The 15,743-nt window shown below is 36.1% G+C and overlaps 1 protein-coding gene across 1 annotated transcript in view; it reads left to right on the forward strand.

Moving 5' to 3' along the window:
- The first annotated feature begins 214 nt into the window (after positions 1-214).
- The window catches only part of LOC105035115 (filament-like plant protein 4), a 21,761-nt gene continuing 6,232 nt past the window's right edge, over positions 215-15,743 (forward strand). The window contains 5 exon segments of the mRNA XM_073246008.1: positions 215-303; positions 1,062-1,188; positions 11,107-11,284; positions 11,523-12,606; positions 12,608-13,463. Coding sequence (XP_073102109.1) covers positions 1,078-1,188; positions 11,107-11,284; positions 11,523-12,606; positions 12,608-13,463 — 2,229 coding nt within the window. The 5' untranslated portion in view covers positions 215-303; positions 1,062-1,077.

A 15,743-nucleotide genomic window follows, 5' to 3' on the forward strand; every position in this document is an offset into this window, starting at 1 on the left:
TTTTCTCGATCAAGCAACGAAGGCATCGATCCGATGCTTCCATGAAGTTTTCGGCAATGCCCAACAATTGATTCGTTTGATCTGTTTGAAGGATTTTTCCTTCTTAGAATTTCCATTTTTGTTTCTTTTGATTCAAGTTTGCTTCCAACTTTGCTTTTGATTTGTTATTCGGGATTATGGAAACTTTGTTTATTCTTCCACTGCCAAATTTTGCTCAGGTCGTAGCAGGTAAAGAAATGTTACGGTAGAAGTACGATTTTAATCTGGTGAACAGCTACTGCTTTAGAAGAGCTCTTCTTTCAGGTGGGTACTAACGATAGTGGACAGGGCAAGGGATAGTTTCTGGCAACAGTCTGTAATCACTAATGACTTAAGCAAGACTTAACTCCTTGCCCCACTCGTCTTAAAGATTTGCAACTACCTTTCACCATGTTTACTTTTCGTCGGCACTTCTTTACTGCTTGTAATCTTCATTTGTTTTTGATAAATATTTTAACTTGATTAATTTATTGATCTCTTGTTATGCCAGCTTACTGGGTTACACAAAATAGAAAATTACTTGGGATGAATGTTTAACAATGTCAGTTTTGGTGTATGATTCATTTTTCTAAGTAATGCTCAGTGAATTTCAAAATTTTATCGAAATTGGAGGTTCTCAACCCATATATGGTATTCATTTTCTTTTGCCAAATTTTTATAATTCTCTTGTTTCTGCCAAATTTAGATACTGCAGCTTCACACTTCTTGATTTTCTTGTTCATATTTGATGACCAATATCTTCACAAACACCGTATAAATCCTTTCGGATTACGGTAAAAAAGGGGATATAAATATTTATTTCCAAAACTTCTGGTGCCAACAGTCATGGTTCTCTTTGTTTCTGTCCTTGGAAGTAATTTATAGCTGGAGTTTTCTTGTTTCCTCCCCATTTAAAAAAATCTGCAGCTTCACTGCCATCACCAATTGCTTCGACTCTTTTGATTGCCCGTTTTAGTCTTCATTTATTTTATTCAGCTGATGCTCATAATCATAAGAGTTTTGATTTTTAAAGCATTTTATAGGCTACATTAGCTGAAAATGGAACGGCGAAGTTGGCCTTGGAAGAAGAAATCATCTGAGAAAACGACAACTACAACAGATTCGACTAGCACTTCTTCACCTCATCCAGTTGGCAATCAAGAAGATCAGGTTTGCCTTTTCCCCCAATTTTTACTTTCTGCAGTTAGTAGTTAATTCTGCAGGTATAACCAATTTAAGAACAAAATGCAACAATAACAGGATGTCAATGAAGTGAAAAGCAGAGCAGTTTAACATTATGCGAATGAAGTGAAGATAAAACCATCAAAACTATGTAATCCAGACATGATTTCTGATTATGCATGCACTTCTCAAGAAATACAAGATTATAATCAAAACTCTGTGGAAAACCAATCCTAACTATGTAGCGGATTTGTTAAACTGATTTTAGTTTTCATCTGTTGCTCTCCAACATTCTGGTTTACCTGATTTTGTGGATTCAAGCTCAACACTTTTTAAGATAATATGCACATATCTTATCATTCTATTAGTTGGACTCAGTTTCTAATGCTTTGGTTCAATATACCGATGGATTGCTTTCCCTTCATCATGATGATGATGTGCTCAGGCCATTGATGGTTGGTTCATTATAAATGCTCATAACTGGTGGTGGGTCATTTAAAACAGTTTAACAATTTGCAATTATTCACCCTGACAAACTCTAGACAATGAGGACAAGGGGTCCTTTTGTGCATCTTATTTTTGCGAAAGCTATCTTGGCAAGTTAGCCATATGGACCATCTGTCACAATGCAAGCTCATTCTACTCTGGCTTTTGGGGGCATAACAAGGTCCATGGTCTGGGATGTAAGTTAAACCAAATTTGTAGTTTTGGCGGACACGGTGTTAAGGTTTCCTTTGCTACTTAAACCATATTGACCACCTTTTACGATGCAAGCTCAACATAATGTACTTCTGGGGGCCAAAGTAATGCTAGTTGTTTTTGTATGTAGATTTGACTGAAAATGCAGTTTTGGCTGAAATTTGTGGAAGCGCTTTTTGCTTGTAGGACTGTATGTACCATCCTGCATGATACAAGCTTATTGTAAAGTTTGAATCTTTAAAAAAATAACAACTTAAAAGCATATTAGATGCCAATTCATATTATGATATACTGAATGTTGATATTATTGTGGCTTGATACTAGTAGTATTATTTTTGCATAAAGAGAAAGATATGATAAAGAGAAAAATGTCGGATACTAAAGTTCTCTGGTATCCGATATGCTCATGAGAACTCATAGTTATATTCGTATCTAGTAGTCAAATTATATGCTGTTAAAAGTTGTTTTGCTCATAATAGTCTTTTTAATTGGCGTAGAAATGTTAATGAGGTTGGGTAAGATGAAGTTGAAATTGAAATAGTGAGATAACAATTCAAGTAATTTACACTAATGATGGGTTGTAGAGGCAGCTGTGGCTGCTTTGGATAAATAAGTCTTTTAAGAGAGAATCAAATCTATTATGACAATGCGATAATTGAACCAAACAAACTGGACACCACAAGCCTTTCTAAGTGCACCAAGGGGCTTTAAATAAAGGTCCTCATCAGCTTGAAGCTCCATTTGCAACTCCCAAATAATAGTTAAAAATACAAAGAATGCAGTAGGGTCTTATCATCATAGTTGAATGGTTGGAAGCTATAATAAGATAAGGCTTATAAGGCTGTTTCCTGGAGTATCTCTTAAAATGTCTTTTGTGGATAGACCTGTAGTTAGAGAGGCTAAAGGTTTCCTCAGACTTTGGGAAGGTTGGGATGGGCTTCTAGTCTATTAAGTTCTCTTTTAATATCAGGTGAAAGACTGTACCACCCATAAAGAAGTTGGAAAGCTGAAAGTACTCCACTTATTCTTGGGTCACTTATTTATGCTTGATATTGCAGGAACATCAGTTCTTCTTACCTATGGTTTCAGAATAGCTTGACCTTAATTTACGAAGTTGGGGTCCTCAAGAGTGGCTTGAGATAAGTTTAGTGGTATATGGATTTCTATGGTTCTGGGACATATTAACTGATACCATTCAAACTGTAGCCAATATACATGCAACATTAGGGTCCCAGACACAAAATTATGACACCCTCTCTTTTCAAGATTACTTGAAGACAGCAACCAACATCCAGGTTAGGGTATTCTGTATAATCAAAATATGCTAATAGAAGACATGTGCATTGATGGATATCATGTTGGAAATTAACTTTTGATTGGGCATTAATTATTACCTGAAAAATTCCATGTAATATGAAATCTTTTCATTCCAATTATTCCCAAGAATACTATAAAGTATTTAACAATGAATAATACCTTGGGTTCCAAGAACTCTGGTAATCTAATTTGATGAGTCAAACCTTGACATGATTGTAAGAGGTGGGTTCTGATGCTTTTGACCACATCTGATTGTGATTTCTAGGGAATGCAACCCCAATATGGCATTTGCATTGAGCGTGGCTCATTTTCTGGTCATATGAGGTTGAATGAGCCAATGTTCCACTTAAGTAAGCCTGGGCTATTCATGTATAACTTGGCTGCACCTAGGCCCATACCATTAAGTAGGAGTCAAGTCTTACTTTAGACTTCAAAAGCAGATGGAGTTGTTGAATATGTTACATCTTTTATACCGCCTTCTAGTCTCAATGAGTTATGGTGGTCATCTTGTACATTAACAGAACAGATTTCAATCTAACAGAGATGCTTACTGCTGGCAGTAACACATTTCACGTATCTTCAATAAAGACCATGTGACAATACAAGTTAACTTATCGAGATTTTCACCTGCATATCACTGATACTGCAAAATATTCAGTATATTGATCTTGATCTCATGTGCATGAGATAAACCTTTTATATGCAATAGACTGCTCATAGTTGTGACTTAACATTTTTTGTTATTCAATTTAGCACTTTGTCAGTGTTCAAAATCCAAATAAGTTTCATATGAAGCAATAGGGGCAAGCAATCAATGAATGAAGCATTGTCATCATTTTTCTCATCTTCACCCCTTCATCTCGTAAACCCCTTCTCTCCTTTCTTTCCTCAAGGAAAACTGTAAAGATTCTTAGTTATTGTCATTCTTTTCTTTTGCTTTTGCTTCTTATGAAGAAAGCAATAAAGTAACAGTAGTGACTCTTTGCAGTAGAAAGCCACATTTAGTTTGAAAGATAACAACGTTTTGAAGCATTTATGTATTAACATTGTGTTTTTTTGGCCAATAATTTAAGGGGCATGAGTGTTTGGTTAATTTGGAAGTTGTAAACATTAGCGATGTTGGATCACTCTATAAGGGGGCTTCAAGGGTGTCAACATTCATAAGACATGTAGTAATCATGGTTATGTTCTTTGTAGATATTTGTTTTGATATTTCCTCTTTAGGTGGCCAAAGGGAAAACTTTTGGTGCAAAATTTGAATGGCTAAGGAATCAGGCCTTCTATGTTTTGCTAATGTGATTAAATTTACTGTTTATTCATAGTGCATGTTGTTTTTGGCTGTTTGTCAGCTCTGACTTCAATTTGAGTTGAAATTTCTTTTTGTCCCTTTTTTCTGCATGTTGTTTTTTCTATTTTTTTGTGCACACCCATGCATGCGCACGCGCACACACACACACATATATATCAACTTTCAGAGATATCTGGCTTTGTAATCAAGTTTCCTCCTTATAACAGGTTAATTTTTTATTTGTTTTTGTCCCTTGTTGCACTCATTTATAACTTGACATAGAGATTTTTTTTTTTTTTATAATTATGGACCCTTAAATATTGGCCTCTGGCTTTTTTTTTTTTTAAAAAAAATGTCTTAGTGGCCTACTTTTAGTGCTCTCTCTCTCTCTCTTTCTCATCTTATGTCCTTTTTTTTTCACTTCTTTATCCTGACTTACAATGCATTTGATGTTATAAGTAACAAGCCTCCATCATTATTGATGGGATAGTTTGACAACTTGAACATTAAACTCATGCCTTGGTGGTCTTTAGACATGTTGAAGCATCTTGAGATTATTACCATGTAACTCAACCACTTTCTTCATCATGTATGGCAGTGATTAGAGTTTAATATCGAGTTAGCATTGCCTGCTTATAAATTCTTGGTATGTCAACTTGCAACACCATATTGCTCACTCATACCTTTCAAAATAGTTTGTCTTGCAGAAGGGTTGAAATATTGGTACTAGTACCTAAACTGGTACCTTACTTTTTGGGTATGGACAGATGTGATAGTGCACTGATGTATTGGTGCTGGCACTGCAAAGGTAAGGCATGTACCATATGTCAATACAGTGCCATACCAAGGGGCTGACTTTTACTAAAATCCTTAGTCCTTGTGCCACTAATTGAGACTGCCAGCTAACTCACTTTGCTGTTAATCAACTTCGTTCACTATGTCACCATGTTTGTCGCCTTCATCTCCAGACTTGTTAGCTTGTTGTTTAGTAGTTTGCGATTACCATTGCAAAAGTTATTGTGGCTATTTGTGTTGTCCTGAAGTTTTTCTTTCAAAGCTGGACAAAATCTTTTGCAACTCATTAGGTTGCCTCAATAGTGGTTTCTACTTTTGTCAATGTTGCTTTAATTAAAATATGGCATCTCTTTATTCTAGTCTAGTGCAATTGTGAACTCACTCTACCATTGTACCTTTTCATGGTTGTGCATCCTCGAATTATACTCATAGATGTTCTTTCCTTGTTGGATAATCTATGGTTTGATGACTTCTTAGGTCTTTCTGATCATCTGCATTGATGTTTCTCCATATGTGTGATCATGCTTTCATGGTCATGCATCCTCAATCTTTATTTATGCTTATACCGTGAAACCATCGCCTTGGTTCATTCTTAGCTGGCCGTCATACAGATGCTTCTTTATAGTGACCCATCTTTTGCATGCCATATTCTAAGGACTTGTTTGGTTCGCAAGAAGTGGAGGGGGCAAATTGTGGTCAATAGGAAGTGAAAAAAATCCCTCTTGTTTGGTTTCAGAGGAGAGAAATTGGAAAAATGTGTTCCCATGAGAATAAAATTCATATGTTCCTTGGGAAAGAAAAACCATGTAAAACATGGATTTTGGCTTTCCCATGGGATGGGAATTAGAGACTTTTTTTTTTCCATAAATATCCTTTAAGCCATTGAAAGATGTATGACTGAAATGAACATTCTCTCCATAACAATGCCTCAAACTCTCCTCCACTATGATCTACAGCAAAAAATTCCCTTAACCATCATAATTTCTTATTTTCAAACAATGGTAATGTGTAAAATAGGATAAGTTTTTTCTTTGTATTAAGGATATAATAGGTATCTTATATAGCTTTCCTAATAAAGTAGATGCTTAACTAAACATAAGCTACTCTAGAATAAGCTACTTTTCCATGATTAACCAAACATGACCAAAACCACTTTCGCGGGCATCATATTCTCAGGAATAACACTTCATAGAAGAAAAATTCTTCTAACGAACCAAAAGGGTCCTAAATGAGGATTGCTAAGAAAATTTAAATAGAAGCCATTTCACTTTGTGGCTGATAAATGCTTAATCTTTTTTTTTTTTTCTCTTGTAGAACTTAAATTCTTTTTTTTTTCACTCGTAGAACCCTTACAACATGATTTTGAGTTGACCTTGTCAAATCAATCTATGGGAGGATGATTTTTATTTATGTGGTTCTGTGGCTTCAAACGAACTCAACATGATGCTTTTAGTGACTCCTACAATCTGAGTACTTCCAAGAAATCTCAATTAAGTTTTTACAACATATGACCATATTTAAAAAGAATTCACAATGCTTTAATAGCTCAAAAGTACATGTCATAACCATGGGAATATCCCCAATTTATGTGGGTGGAAAAAATAATTTACATTTAGTGTGGCTCTCAATTTGATCTGAACAGAAATCAAACATGTTAAATTAGGCAGCAGAATATTCCAAGCTTAGGGATCTGATGCTCCAATCTGGCTGGCTTAGGACTTGAATGTCCTTGATCCAGCTAGTGTTGGTGGACTAGGATGATTTTCTTATTTGGGCCTAAAGGACTAACCAGATCTAGTTTGACTATCTAAGTGAGGTAGGTCATAGAATTAAACTTAGGCTAAAGTTCTAACTTCAATTTGGCCTTCAAGAACTGAAGCTACTTTTCTCTATGAACAGGGTCACTACTTAGGGGTCATGCAGTCAAGTTAGTAGTTGTTCCATTTTGGATCACCAAGGTATAATATGGATGAACATTTCAAGATGAATTTTTAGGTCCCTAATTAAAGCGAAGGATGGATTAGTTTACCATGTTTTCAAATAGTTTAAATGTATCATTGACAACACTAGTTTAACTTTCCAATTTTGTGTATCTTATTTGACTCCCCTAATTTGAAAACATGGATGTCAATTGATAACAAGATGTTTGTATGCTAAGTTTTAAGGTCTTAAGGGCATTTTACATCTTCTGTTAAATTCCAGATGACTCTAAAAAGTGAGGCCATCATGTTCTAAGCCCTTGTGTTCTTAAAGGTAAGCCATCCATGGAGGCAGGGTATACTCTTCTGTGGTGTTAGGCCAACCATGAACGTGGAGGTTGTGTAACCTATGTCTTTTAAGCCAATTATAAAGTCGGGAGCTATAAACTTAAAAGTTGTTAGTTCATTTAGAGTATGTTTGGCTCTTCAATTTCTTAGAATCCAGCCCACACTTGAAGGCAAAAGCCGTGTGTTTTATGTTTTTGATTCTTTACAGTTAAGCTATATTGAAGGACAATGACCAAGAACTCCAGGTATTCATGCCTTTAAGGTTAAGCTTTATGTGAAGGCAAAGGCCATAGATTCCAAGTCTTTACCTCTTTCGAGTTTCACCATATTGAAACACATAGTCCATGAATAGGAATTTAGCAATAGTTTTCCTTTTAAGATGGGTTGGTTGGTTAGGGGCAGGGGAATGCATCATCAAATAACTTTATGACAATAAGATGTTGAACAATTAGTTAGCTTGTGTTTGATGCTCATGAATTTTGTTGAAAGAAAAAGCTCAAAAGAAATTCAATTCATTAATGATATCTCATCTCTTCAAATAGATGAGAAACAAGTACATAAGAAAAGAAGTACATATTTAGAAAGCAAGTACATACTATATTCAGAGATATGCTAAATTTAGAGATATACTAAAAATGTTCTTTCTATATAAGGACTTATTAAATAAGCATAATTTTAATACTTTCAAGTTGGAGAATATATATCAAACATGCCCAGAGCTTATTACACAGAGTCGAAAATACCAAAAGATAGAGATTTAGTCAAAATATCAGCTAACTGCTCGGATGATGGAGTGAATGGTGTTATGATGGTCTTGTTCATCACAACATCTCTTTGAGGGTGTCCCAGATTTGTTTAGCCATCTTCAGGAATATGACATTAGCACCAACCTTTTCCTTCGTGCTATTCAACAACCATGACATAGTACAACAGTTACCAGCCAGCCAGTCCTCATAGACTCATAGGTAGGATCTTTGAAATTTGAAGGATCTTTAGTTAGGTGTTACACCTTTTGTTGGGCATCAATAAACAGTTTGAACGATTAGTCCTACAAGAGGTAGTTAGTGCTATTGAGCTTTACTGTAGTCATTGTTAGATTCCTTATCGTAACGTCAGAATCGGAAGTCAGAGGTACTAAGAGTTGTTGTCGTGATTTAAAGATGTCATAGCAACCAGAGAGGAGGACAGAAACAATCAGACAGTACAAGAGGGAAGAAAGGATATCTTTACATGGCAGCCAAAGAAATCACGGATAATGTACCACTTCTGTGATTAGTAGATAGCCAGAAAGATAGCTAGATAACTTTCACACGGCATAGGAAAGATACCTACACCATATAGAAGAAGAGAAGAGAGGAAAAAGATCAAGAAATAGAGAGAAAATCAAGAAATAGAGGGTGAGATTAAGAAGAGAGGCAGTGGATAGGTGGTGGTGAGGGAGGAGGTGGCGGCGGTGGTTTGAGGTGGTGGAGATGGGTGGCACTAGGGTTTGGAACCTTAGTGTGGCTAGGGCTTTGAAGATTGCTGATGAAGAGGGGCTGTGATGTGGGCTACTGCGGCGAGGGCTGCTACAGCTAGGAAGGGCTGCTGTGGCCTGTTGTGGAAGAAGGGGTGGTGGAGGGCTAGGGTTGTAGAGAGGGTGCGGCAACCGTTCTGATACTATATTGAAAGTAAAGGCTCAAAAAGAATTCAATTTATTAATGAGATCCTATCTCTTTAAATAGATGAGAAACAAGCACATAAAGAAAAAAGTACATACTTGAAAAGCAAGTACATAGCATGTTTAGATGTGGGCTGCTACGGTGAGGGCTGCTATAGCTAGGAAGGGCTACTGTGGCCTGTTGTGGAAGGAGGGGCGGTGGAGGGGCTTGGGTTGTAGAGAGGGTGCGGCAACCGTTCTGATACCATATTGAAAGGAAAAGCTAAAAAAAAATTCAATTTATTAATAAGATCCCATCTCTTTAAATAGATGAGAAACAAGTACATAAGGAAAGAAGTACATACTTGAAAAGCAAGTACATATCATGTTTAAAGATATACTAAGTTTAGAGACATACTAAATATGTCTTTTTTATATAAGGACTTATTAAATAAGTATAATTCTAGTAAATTTCTTTCTTAGTTTCTACTTGATCATATTGATTGACTAATATCTAAGCATGACAAAGGGAACCATAAGTGGACATAATGATTATATTGCAGGTCACAAGTGTTAAAAAACAATAATATTGTAATGAATTTTTCTAGAAAGAAGTGCTTGTAAAGATGCTTTAAGTTTTAACAGCACATGTTTCACTAGAAGAAAATGTAAGAACACAAAAGCAAGTGCATTTAAAATAATGTGTGAAAAAGAAGTCAAAGATACTCACCTTTCATTCTCATTGCAAAGAAAAACAAAAAAAAAAAGAAAAGAAACCAACAACTCTCTGTCTCTTGCATAGCTTACCTAATTTGGATTCCAAATAACCATTGATATTTATCCTGAAATAACAGCAGTTCTTCATTGAAAAGAAGGGGTTTTCTTTCCATTTGAAGGATTACTATATTTTTTATCCCTTAAAAGTGAGTCTAAGCTGATATTAAAAATTTATGCTAATAGTAGGGTGTGTGATTCTTGGCCAATTAGGTAGCAACCGTGTACTAGAAAGATAACTAAAACTTTTAAAAGAGTCAATAATAAGGAGCCACATACTATTCCAATGGCACCATGGAAATATAGTAGTGGACATGATCATAACTTTTGCAAGGGCCATTTCCCTACACTCCCTTATCCCGTGGCATCCATAAACAGAGTCTTCGGATATTATATAAGGCTGTATCAGGAGGCAAGTTCATGAACTCCAAGTATTCACTTATTATAGAGTTAGGTCATAGGTCAAAGCTAAAGGCAAAGCCATGATTTTTTAAGTTCACATTTTCAGATTGCAGCCATCTTGTAGGGGCAAAGGCTGACTCTTTACTTCCTTATATTTATGTTGTGTACAAAGGCAAACGCCATACTGCTAAATTCATCTGTCATTTACAGAGTTACAACATACCCAAAGGACATTGCTAAGAGCTAAAATTCTTCACTCTTTAGAGTGAAGGTCGCACCCAAATGTTGAGGTCATGTTCTTCATAGTGACTTGTATACAGCAAGCTTTAAGAACAAAAGTATCAAAAATACACTTTATGCTAGATTTTTTTATCAATATATTTTAAGCTAATTTGTATAGAAAATAAAAAATGACCATATAGCTCATCTTTCAGTTCCAGGAATTCAAGTATTTTTAATTCTGCTATAATGGACTGGCAGAGTGAAAGGTCGACTAATTGTTTTAATTTATTCATTGTCAGCTGGTACAAGCTGTTGCTGTTTTATAATTTATTTCTTGTTGCCTCATATTCTCCCTAATTTAATGTTTATTAGCTTATTTGCTGTTTATAAGCGGATTATATGTTATTCTTCATTATTATTGTTATGTTGTCCCATTTTCTTGATTTGATTTATTCTAAATGTTGTTGGCTTAGCTCTTGTATCTCAAATCACTTTGTTGGCAGGAACGTACAAGAAGTGTAAATTATGTTCAAGTTTCTGTAGAGAAATATGCACATCTCAGTGAACTGGAGGAGCAGGTGACTATCTTGAATGAAAAATTATCTTCAGCACAATCAGAGATGACCACCAAGGAGAATTTGGTAAAACAGCATGCTAAAGTTGCTGAAGAAGCAGTATCAGGTATAACAGTGCTTACTGTTAGATCTTTTAATTTGATACTAGTAAATTTTGTTAGAGTAAGATCTCAACACTTGACATTATTTCTTAGACATTTTGGAGTATTTCTTAATATTTCTTATTTCTTAATGCTGTCAGGAGCTCCTTTTGTTTTGCAAGCTTGTTAACTGGGAATGATTACAATACTATTAATTTGTATGACAATGATTTTTCTGAGATTTCTGTTTTTTCCTTGCTTTAGGTTGGGAAAAAGCTGAAGCAGAAGCCGCAACACTGAAAATTCAACTTGAGTCTGTAACACTGTTAAAGCTTACAGCTGAAGAACGGGCATCACATCTTGATGGTGCTCTAAAGGAGTGCATGAAACAGATACGGAATGTGAAGGAAGAAAGCGAGCAAAAATTACACGATGTAGTTTTTGCAAAGACTAGGCAATGGGAAAAGGTCAAGGCTGAACTGGAAGCAAAAATAGTTGATTTTGATCAGGAGCTCTTAAGGGCTTCTGCTGAAAATATGGCACTTTCGAGATCTCTTCAAGAACGTTCTGCTATGCTGATGAAGATTAGTGATGAAAAATCTCAAGCTGATGCTGACATTGAAGTATTGAAGAACAATATACAATCATTTGAAAGAGAAACAAGTTCTTTAAAATATGAACTTCATGTTGTCTCCAAGGAGCTGGAAATTCGCAATGAAGAGAGGAACATGAGCATGAGATCTGCTGATGTGGCAAACAAGCAGCATTTAGAAGATGTCAAGAAAATATCAAAATTAGAAGCAGAATGCCAAAGGTTACGCGGTCTTGTTCGAAAGAGGTTGCCTGGTCCTGCTGCATTAGCTCAAATGAAGTTAGAAGTTGAGAATTTAGGTCGAGACTGTGGGGAAAACAAATTACGGCGCTCTCCTTCCAAAAACTCCAGCCCACATCATATATCAACTCCGGTTCCAGACTTTTCCCTTGAACAAATCCAGCAGTTCAAGAAAGAGAATGAATTTCTTACAGCACGTTTGTTAGCAATGGAGGAAGAGACAAAGATGCTAAAAGAGGCCTTGTCAAAACGAAATAGTGAGCTACAGGCTTCAAGAAACATGTGTGCTAATACAGCAAGCAAGCTTCGAAGCTTGGAAGTGCAGATGTTTGCTCCAAACCAACAAAAGAGCCCCTCAAAATCAAATAGTTATACCCAGTTCAGTGGTACCTTAAGCCAACATGAAAGCAACCCACCGAGCCTGACCTCCATGTCTGAAGATGGTGTTGATGAGGAAGGAAGCTGTTCTGAGTCTTGGGCTACAGCATTAGTATCAGAGCTCTCACAGTTCAAGAAAAAAAGATGTTGACAAGAGTAACAAGGCAGAAAATTCAAATCATTTGAAACTTATGGATGACTTTTTAGAGATGGAGAGATTAGCATGTTTATCAGCAGAGACTAATGGCACTGCCACTATTTCAGATGATGTGACTGATAAGGTGAAAATTGAAAATGCTGAAGCTACTTCAGTGGCTGACGTTCAAAAGAATGGGGGTGGTGAAGAGCAACAACTGGCCTTGGTGCCACCAACAAATCTGGCATATCCTAGCAAGGAGCAACTAGGTGGGGAGCATGTAACAAGAAAGTTTGATTCTCCACTGTCAAAACTGCAGTCACGAATAGCTTCTATGTTTGAATCTGGAGCCCTGGACATTGATATGGAAAAGCTTTTGGAAGGTATTAGACACATCGTTCAGGAAGTACAGGAAGAGTTGCCTCAGCACTCTGGTTGTCTTATTGAAGAAACTCACTCCACAGATGCTACTTGTGATCAAAATCGCTGCCATGAAGACATGGGTGAAACTACATACAGTGGGATTTCTTCAAAGCAAGATCATAATTCATGTAGTGATGGCAACAATGTCATAGGTCCCGTATTGAAGAATGCAATTTCTCATATTCATGATTTTGTCATTTCTCTTGGTAAAGATGCTATGGAAATTCAAGGCAAGACTTCTGAAGAACATGGACTAAGTGAGAGAATGGAGCAGTTCTCTGCATCTGTTAACAAAGTTCTACGTAATGAAATAAGTATAACCAATTTTATTCTTGGATTGTCCCACATTTTGTGTGAAACCAGTGAGATGAGTTTTAACATGTCAGGCAAACAGTGCAATGAAGGAGAAAGCAATAGCTCTGATTGCATAGACAAGGTAACTTTACTAGAAAATAAAGTGGTTCAGCATGCATCGACAAAAGAGAATTTATCAAGAGTGTGTTCGCTTGTACCTCATTCTTTGTCTGATCCTGAGATTGAAGGGCCCATTAGCCATGACTTTGAAGTAAAGGCCACATTGAAGATGTGCTCCCTGGAGGAATTTAAATGCCTGAAATTGGAGAAAGAGAAAATGGAGATGGAATTGGCTAGATGTAATGAAATGCTGGAACGTACAAAGCATCGGCTGGTTGAAATGGAGGAAAGCCTGGCAGAGCTTAAATCACTATTGACTGCCAGTCAGAAATCAAACAGCTTGTCTGAGACACAATTGAAATGTATGGCTGAGTCCTATAAGACATTGGAATCACGGACACAAGAATTAGAGGCTGAAGTAGTCCTGCTGCATACAAAAAGCAGAAATTTTGGATAATGAGCTTCAAGAAGAAAGGTGCAGCCATCAGGATGATTTAGCGAAATACAAAGATCTTCAAGAGCAGATTGAAAGGTTCATATTAAAATTACCCTTCTCAAAAATTTATCTTTTCGTCTCATCAGATAAGATGGTGACTTTTGTTTCCTTTTTGCTTTCTTCTATTTTGTAATTATTTTTATGTCCTGCTAATTGTGACTTTCTTCTGATATCCTTGTATGTGTCTTATTTGATTGAAGGATTGAGAAGAGTTCAATGTGCTCTGGTGCTGACACAGATATTAAATCTAACAGACATTAGGAGGATAAACTCCAAATATGTGTAGCAGTAAGAATTTTCAGCTAAAGTAATTTGCAGGATTAAAAGCTGTTAGTGTTTTCTCCCATTGTAATTGAGCATTTTTTGTTCGAATGATGTTGCTTATGTTTTTCAACTCTATTCAAGTAAAGAAGATTTGCAAGCATTTTATGGACCCTCCACATGCCTTCTCAGATCAAATTTGCTGAATTATGCAGGATAGTAAGTTTCTCATTACAAATATAATTATAAACTATTGACAACTTAGCAAATACTTATTCAAAGCATTCCTCAAATTTCCACAAATTGGAGTCACCGTCGATGAAGACCAACAGTACATCATCAAATATTAGATAGCTTATTGCGCCTTTGACCTAAATATGCACACTTTACTATCTTCCCTGGCAACTACTTTGTCCATCAATGAGGTGGCGTAGCAAGTTCTAAATTACAAAGGAGATGGTGGGTCACCTTGCCTCACAACTCAATTTGTTTTAAAGAATCCACAAGGTTCATCAAGTTGGAGATTCAGAAAGTTCTTTCACATAATCCAAGCTTGACCAAAGTCCATACCACTCAAATTATGAATCACAAATTCTACTTTCTGTATCATAGACGTCCACCATCATTTACTTTCTCTGTCCTTTGCCATTCTTTTGCTAATAAGATATTCACCATATTTACTCACTGCCTTTGTGAAAGAAGATGGTTGGCAAAAGATAAGCTTCCCTGTTATCCACTTGCAAGAGGGAGGTTTTTAAGGTATTACCTATAGAGGGGAATGTCTCATGTTAGTGCATTTTGTTTCAGGAGGTTGTGTCAAAATGATATGCTTAACCTCCTTAGGGATCAAAATGTTAAATCAATAGTTCTATATCATTCATAGACCTTAACCTTGCTCAGTTTTCAATGTTTTCTGGATTAATAGGGCACTGAGACCATCTCGTCTAGGAGCTTTACTAGATTTCATTTCACAATTAATGCTTTCTACCTCTTCCAGTTCCAAAGGCATCATGTACTAGCTTCATGAGATAGCTACCCCTTAACTTATACTCTAGCTTTTCGTTCCATTCCAGAAAAGATCATGATAAAATCAAATATGTTCCTAGCAGATGTCTTTTATCACTCTCTTGTTCCTGGCTTTCTGTTTTTTTTTTTTTTTCTTTTTTTTTTCTGAGCATACATTTATTAGGAGTTTTTGTTTTGTGGTCTCGCCAGTGAGCTCTAGATGTCTTCTGGTAGAATTTCTCACAGTCCATGATCTTGTCATATTCATTCCTGATCTTAGACTACATCTCAGGTAGTAACCACTAGACAGATTTTGCATTAGTTGCTGAACTCTGTTTGGTTTTTAATGCTTGTTCTACAGTTTATTTCCAAGCTTATATTAATGCTTATTTTAGTTCTTTTAATTCCATTTCTTTGATTTAATTCCAGAAGAAACTGGTTCTGTTTATCCTCTCATTTTTAATGCATTTTTATAGCTTTTGGATTCTTTGATGCTACAAGCATATGATTCCATTTAATATTTTATTTTCAAGCTTCCTT

Source organism: Elaeis guineensis, chromosome 11 (assembly GCF_000442705.2).
Source record: "Elaeis guineensis isolate ETL-2024a chromosome 11, EG11, whole genome shotgun sequence".
NCBI classification, from domain to species: domain Eukaryota; kingdom Viridiplantae; phylum Streptophyta; class Magnoliopsida; order Arecales; family Arecaceae; genus Elaeis; species Elaeis guineensis.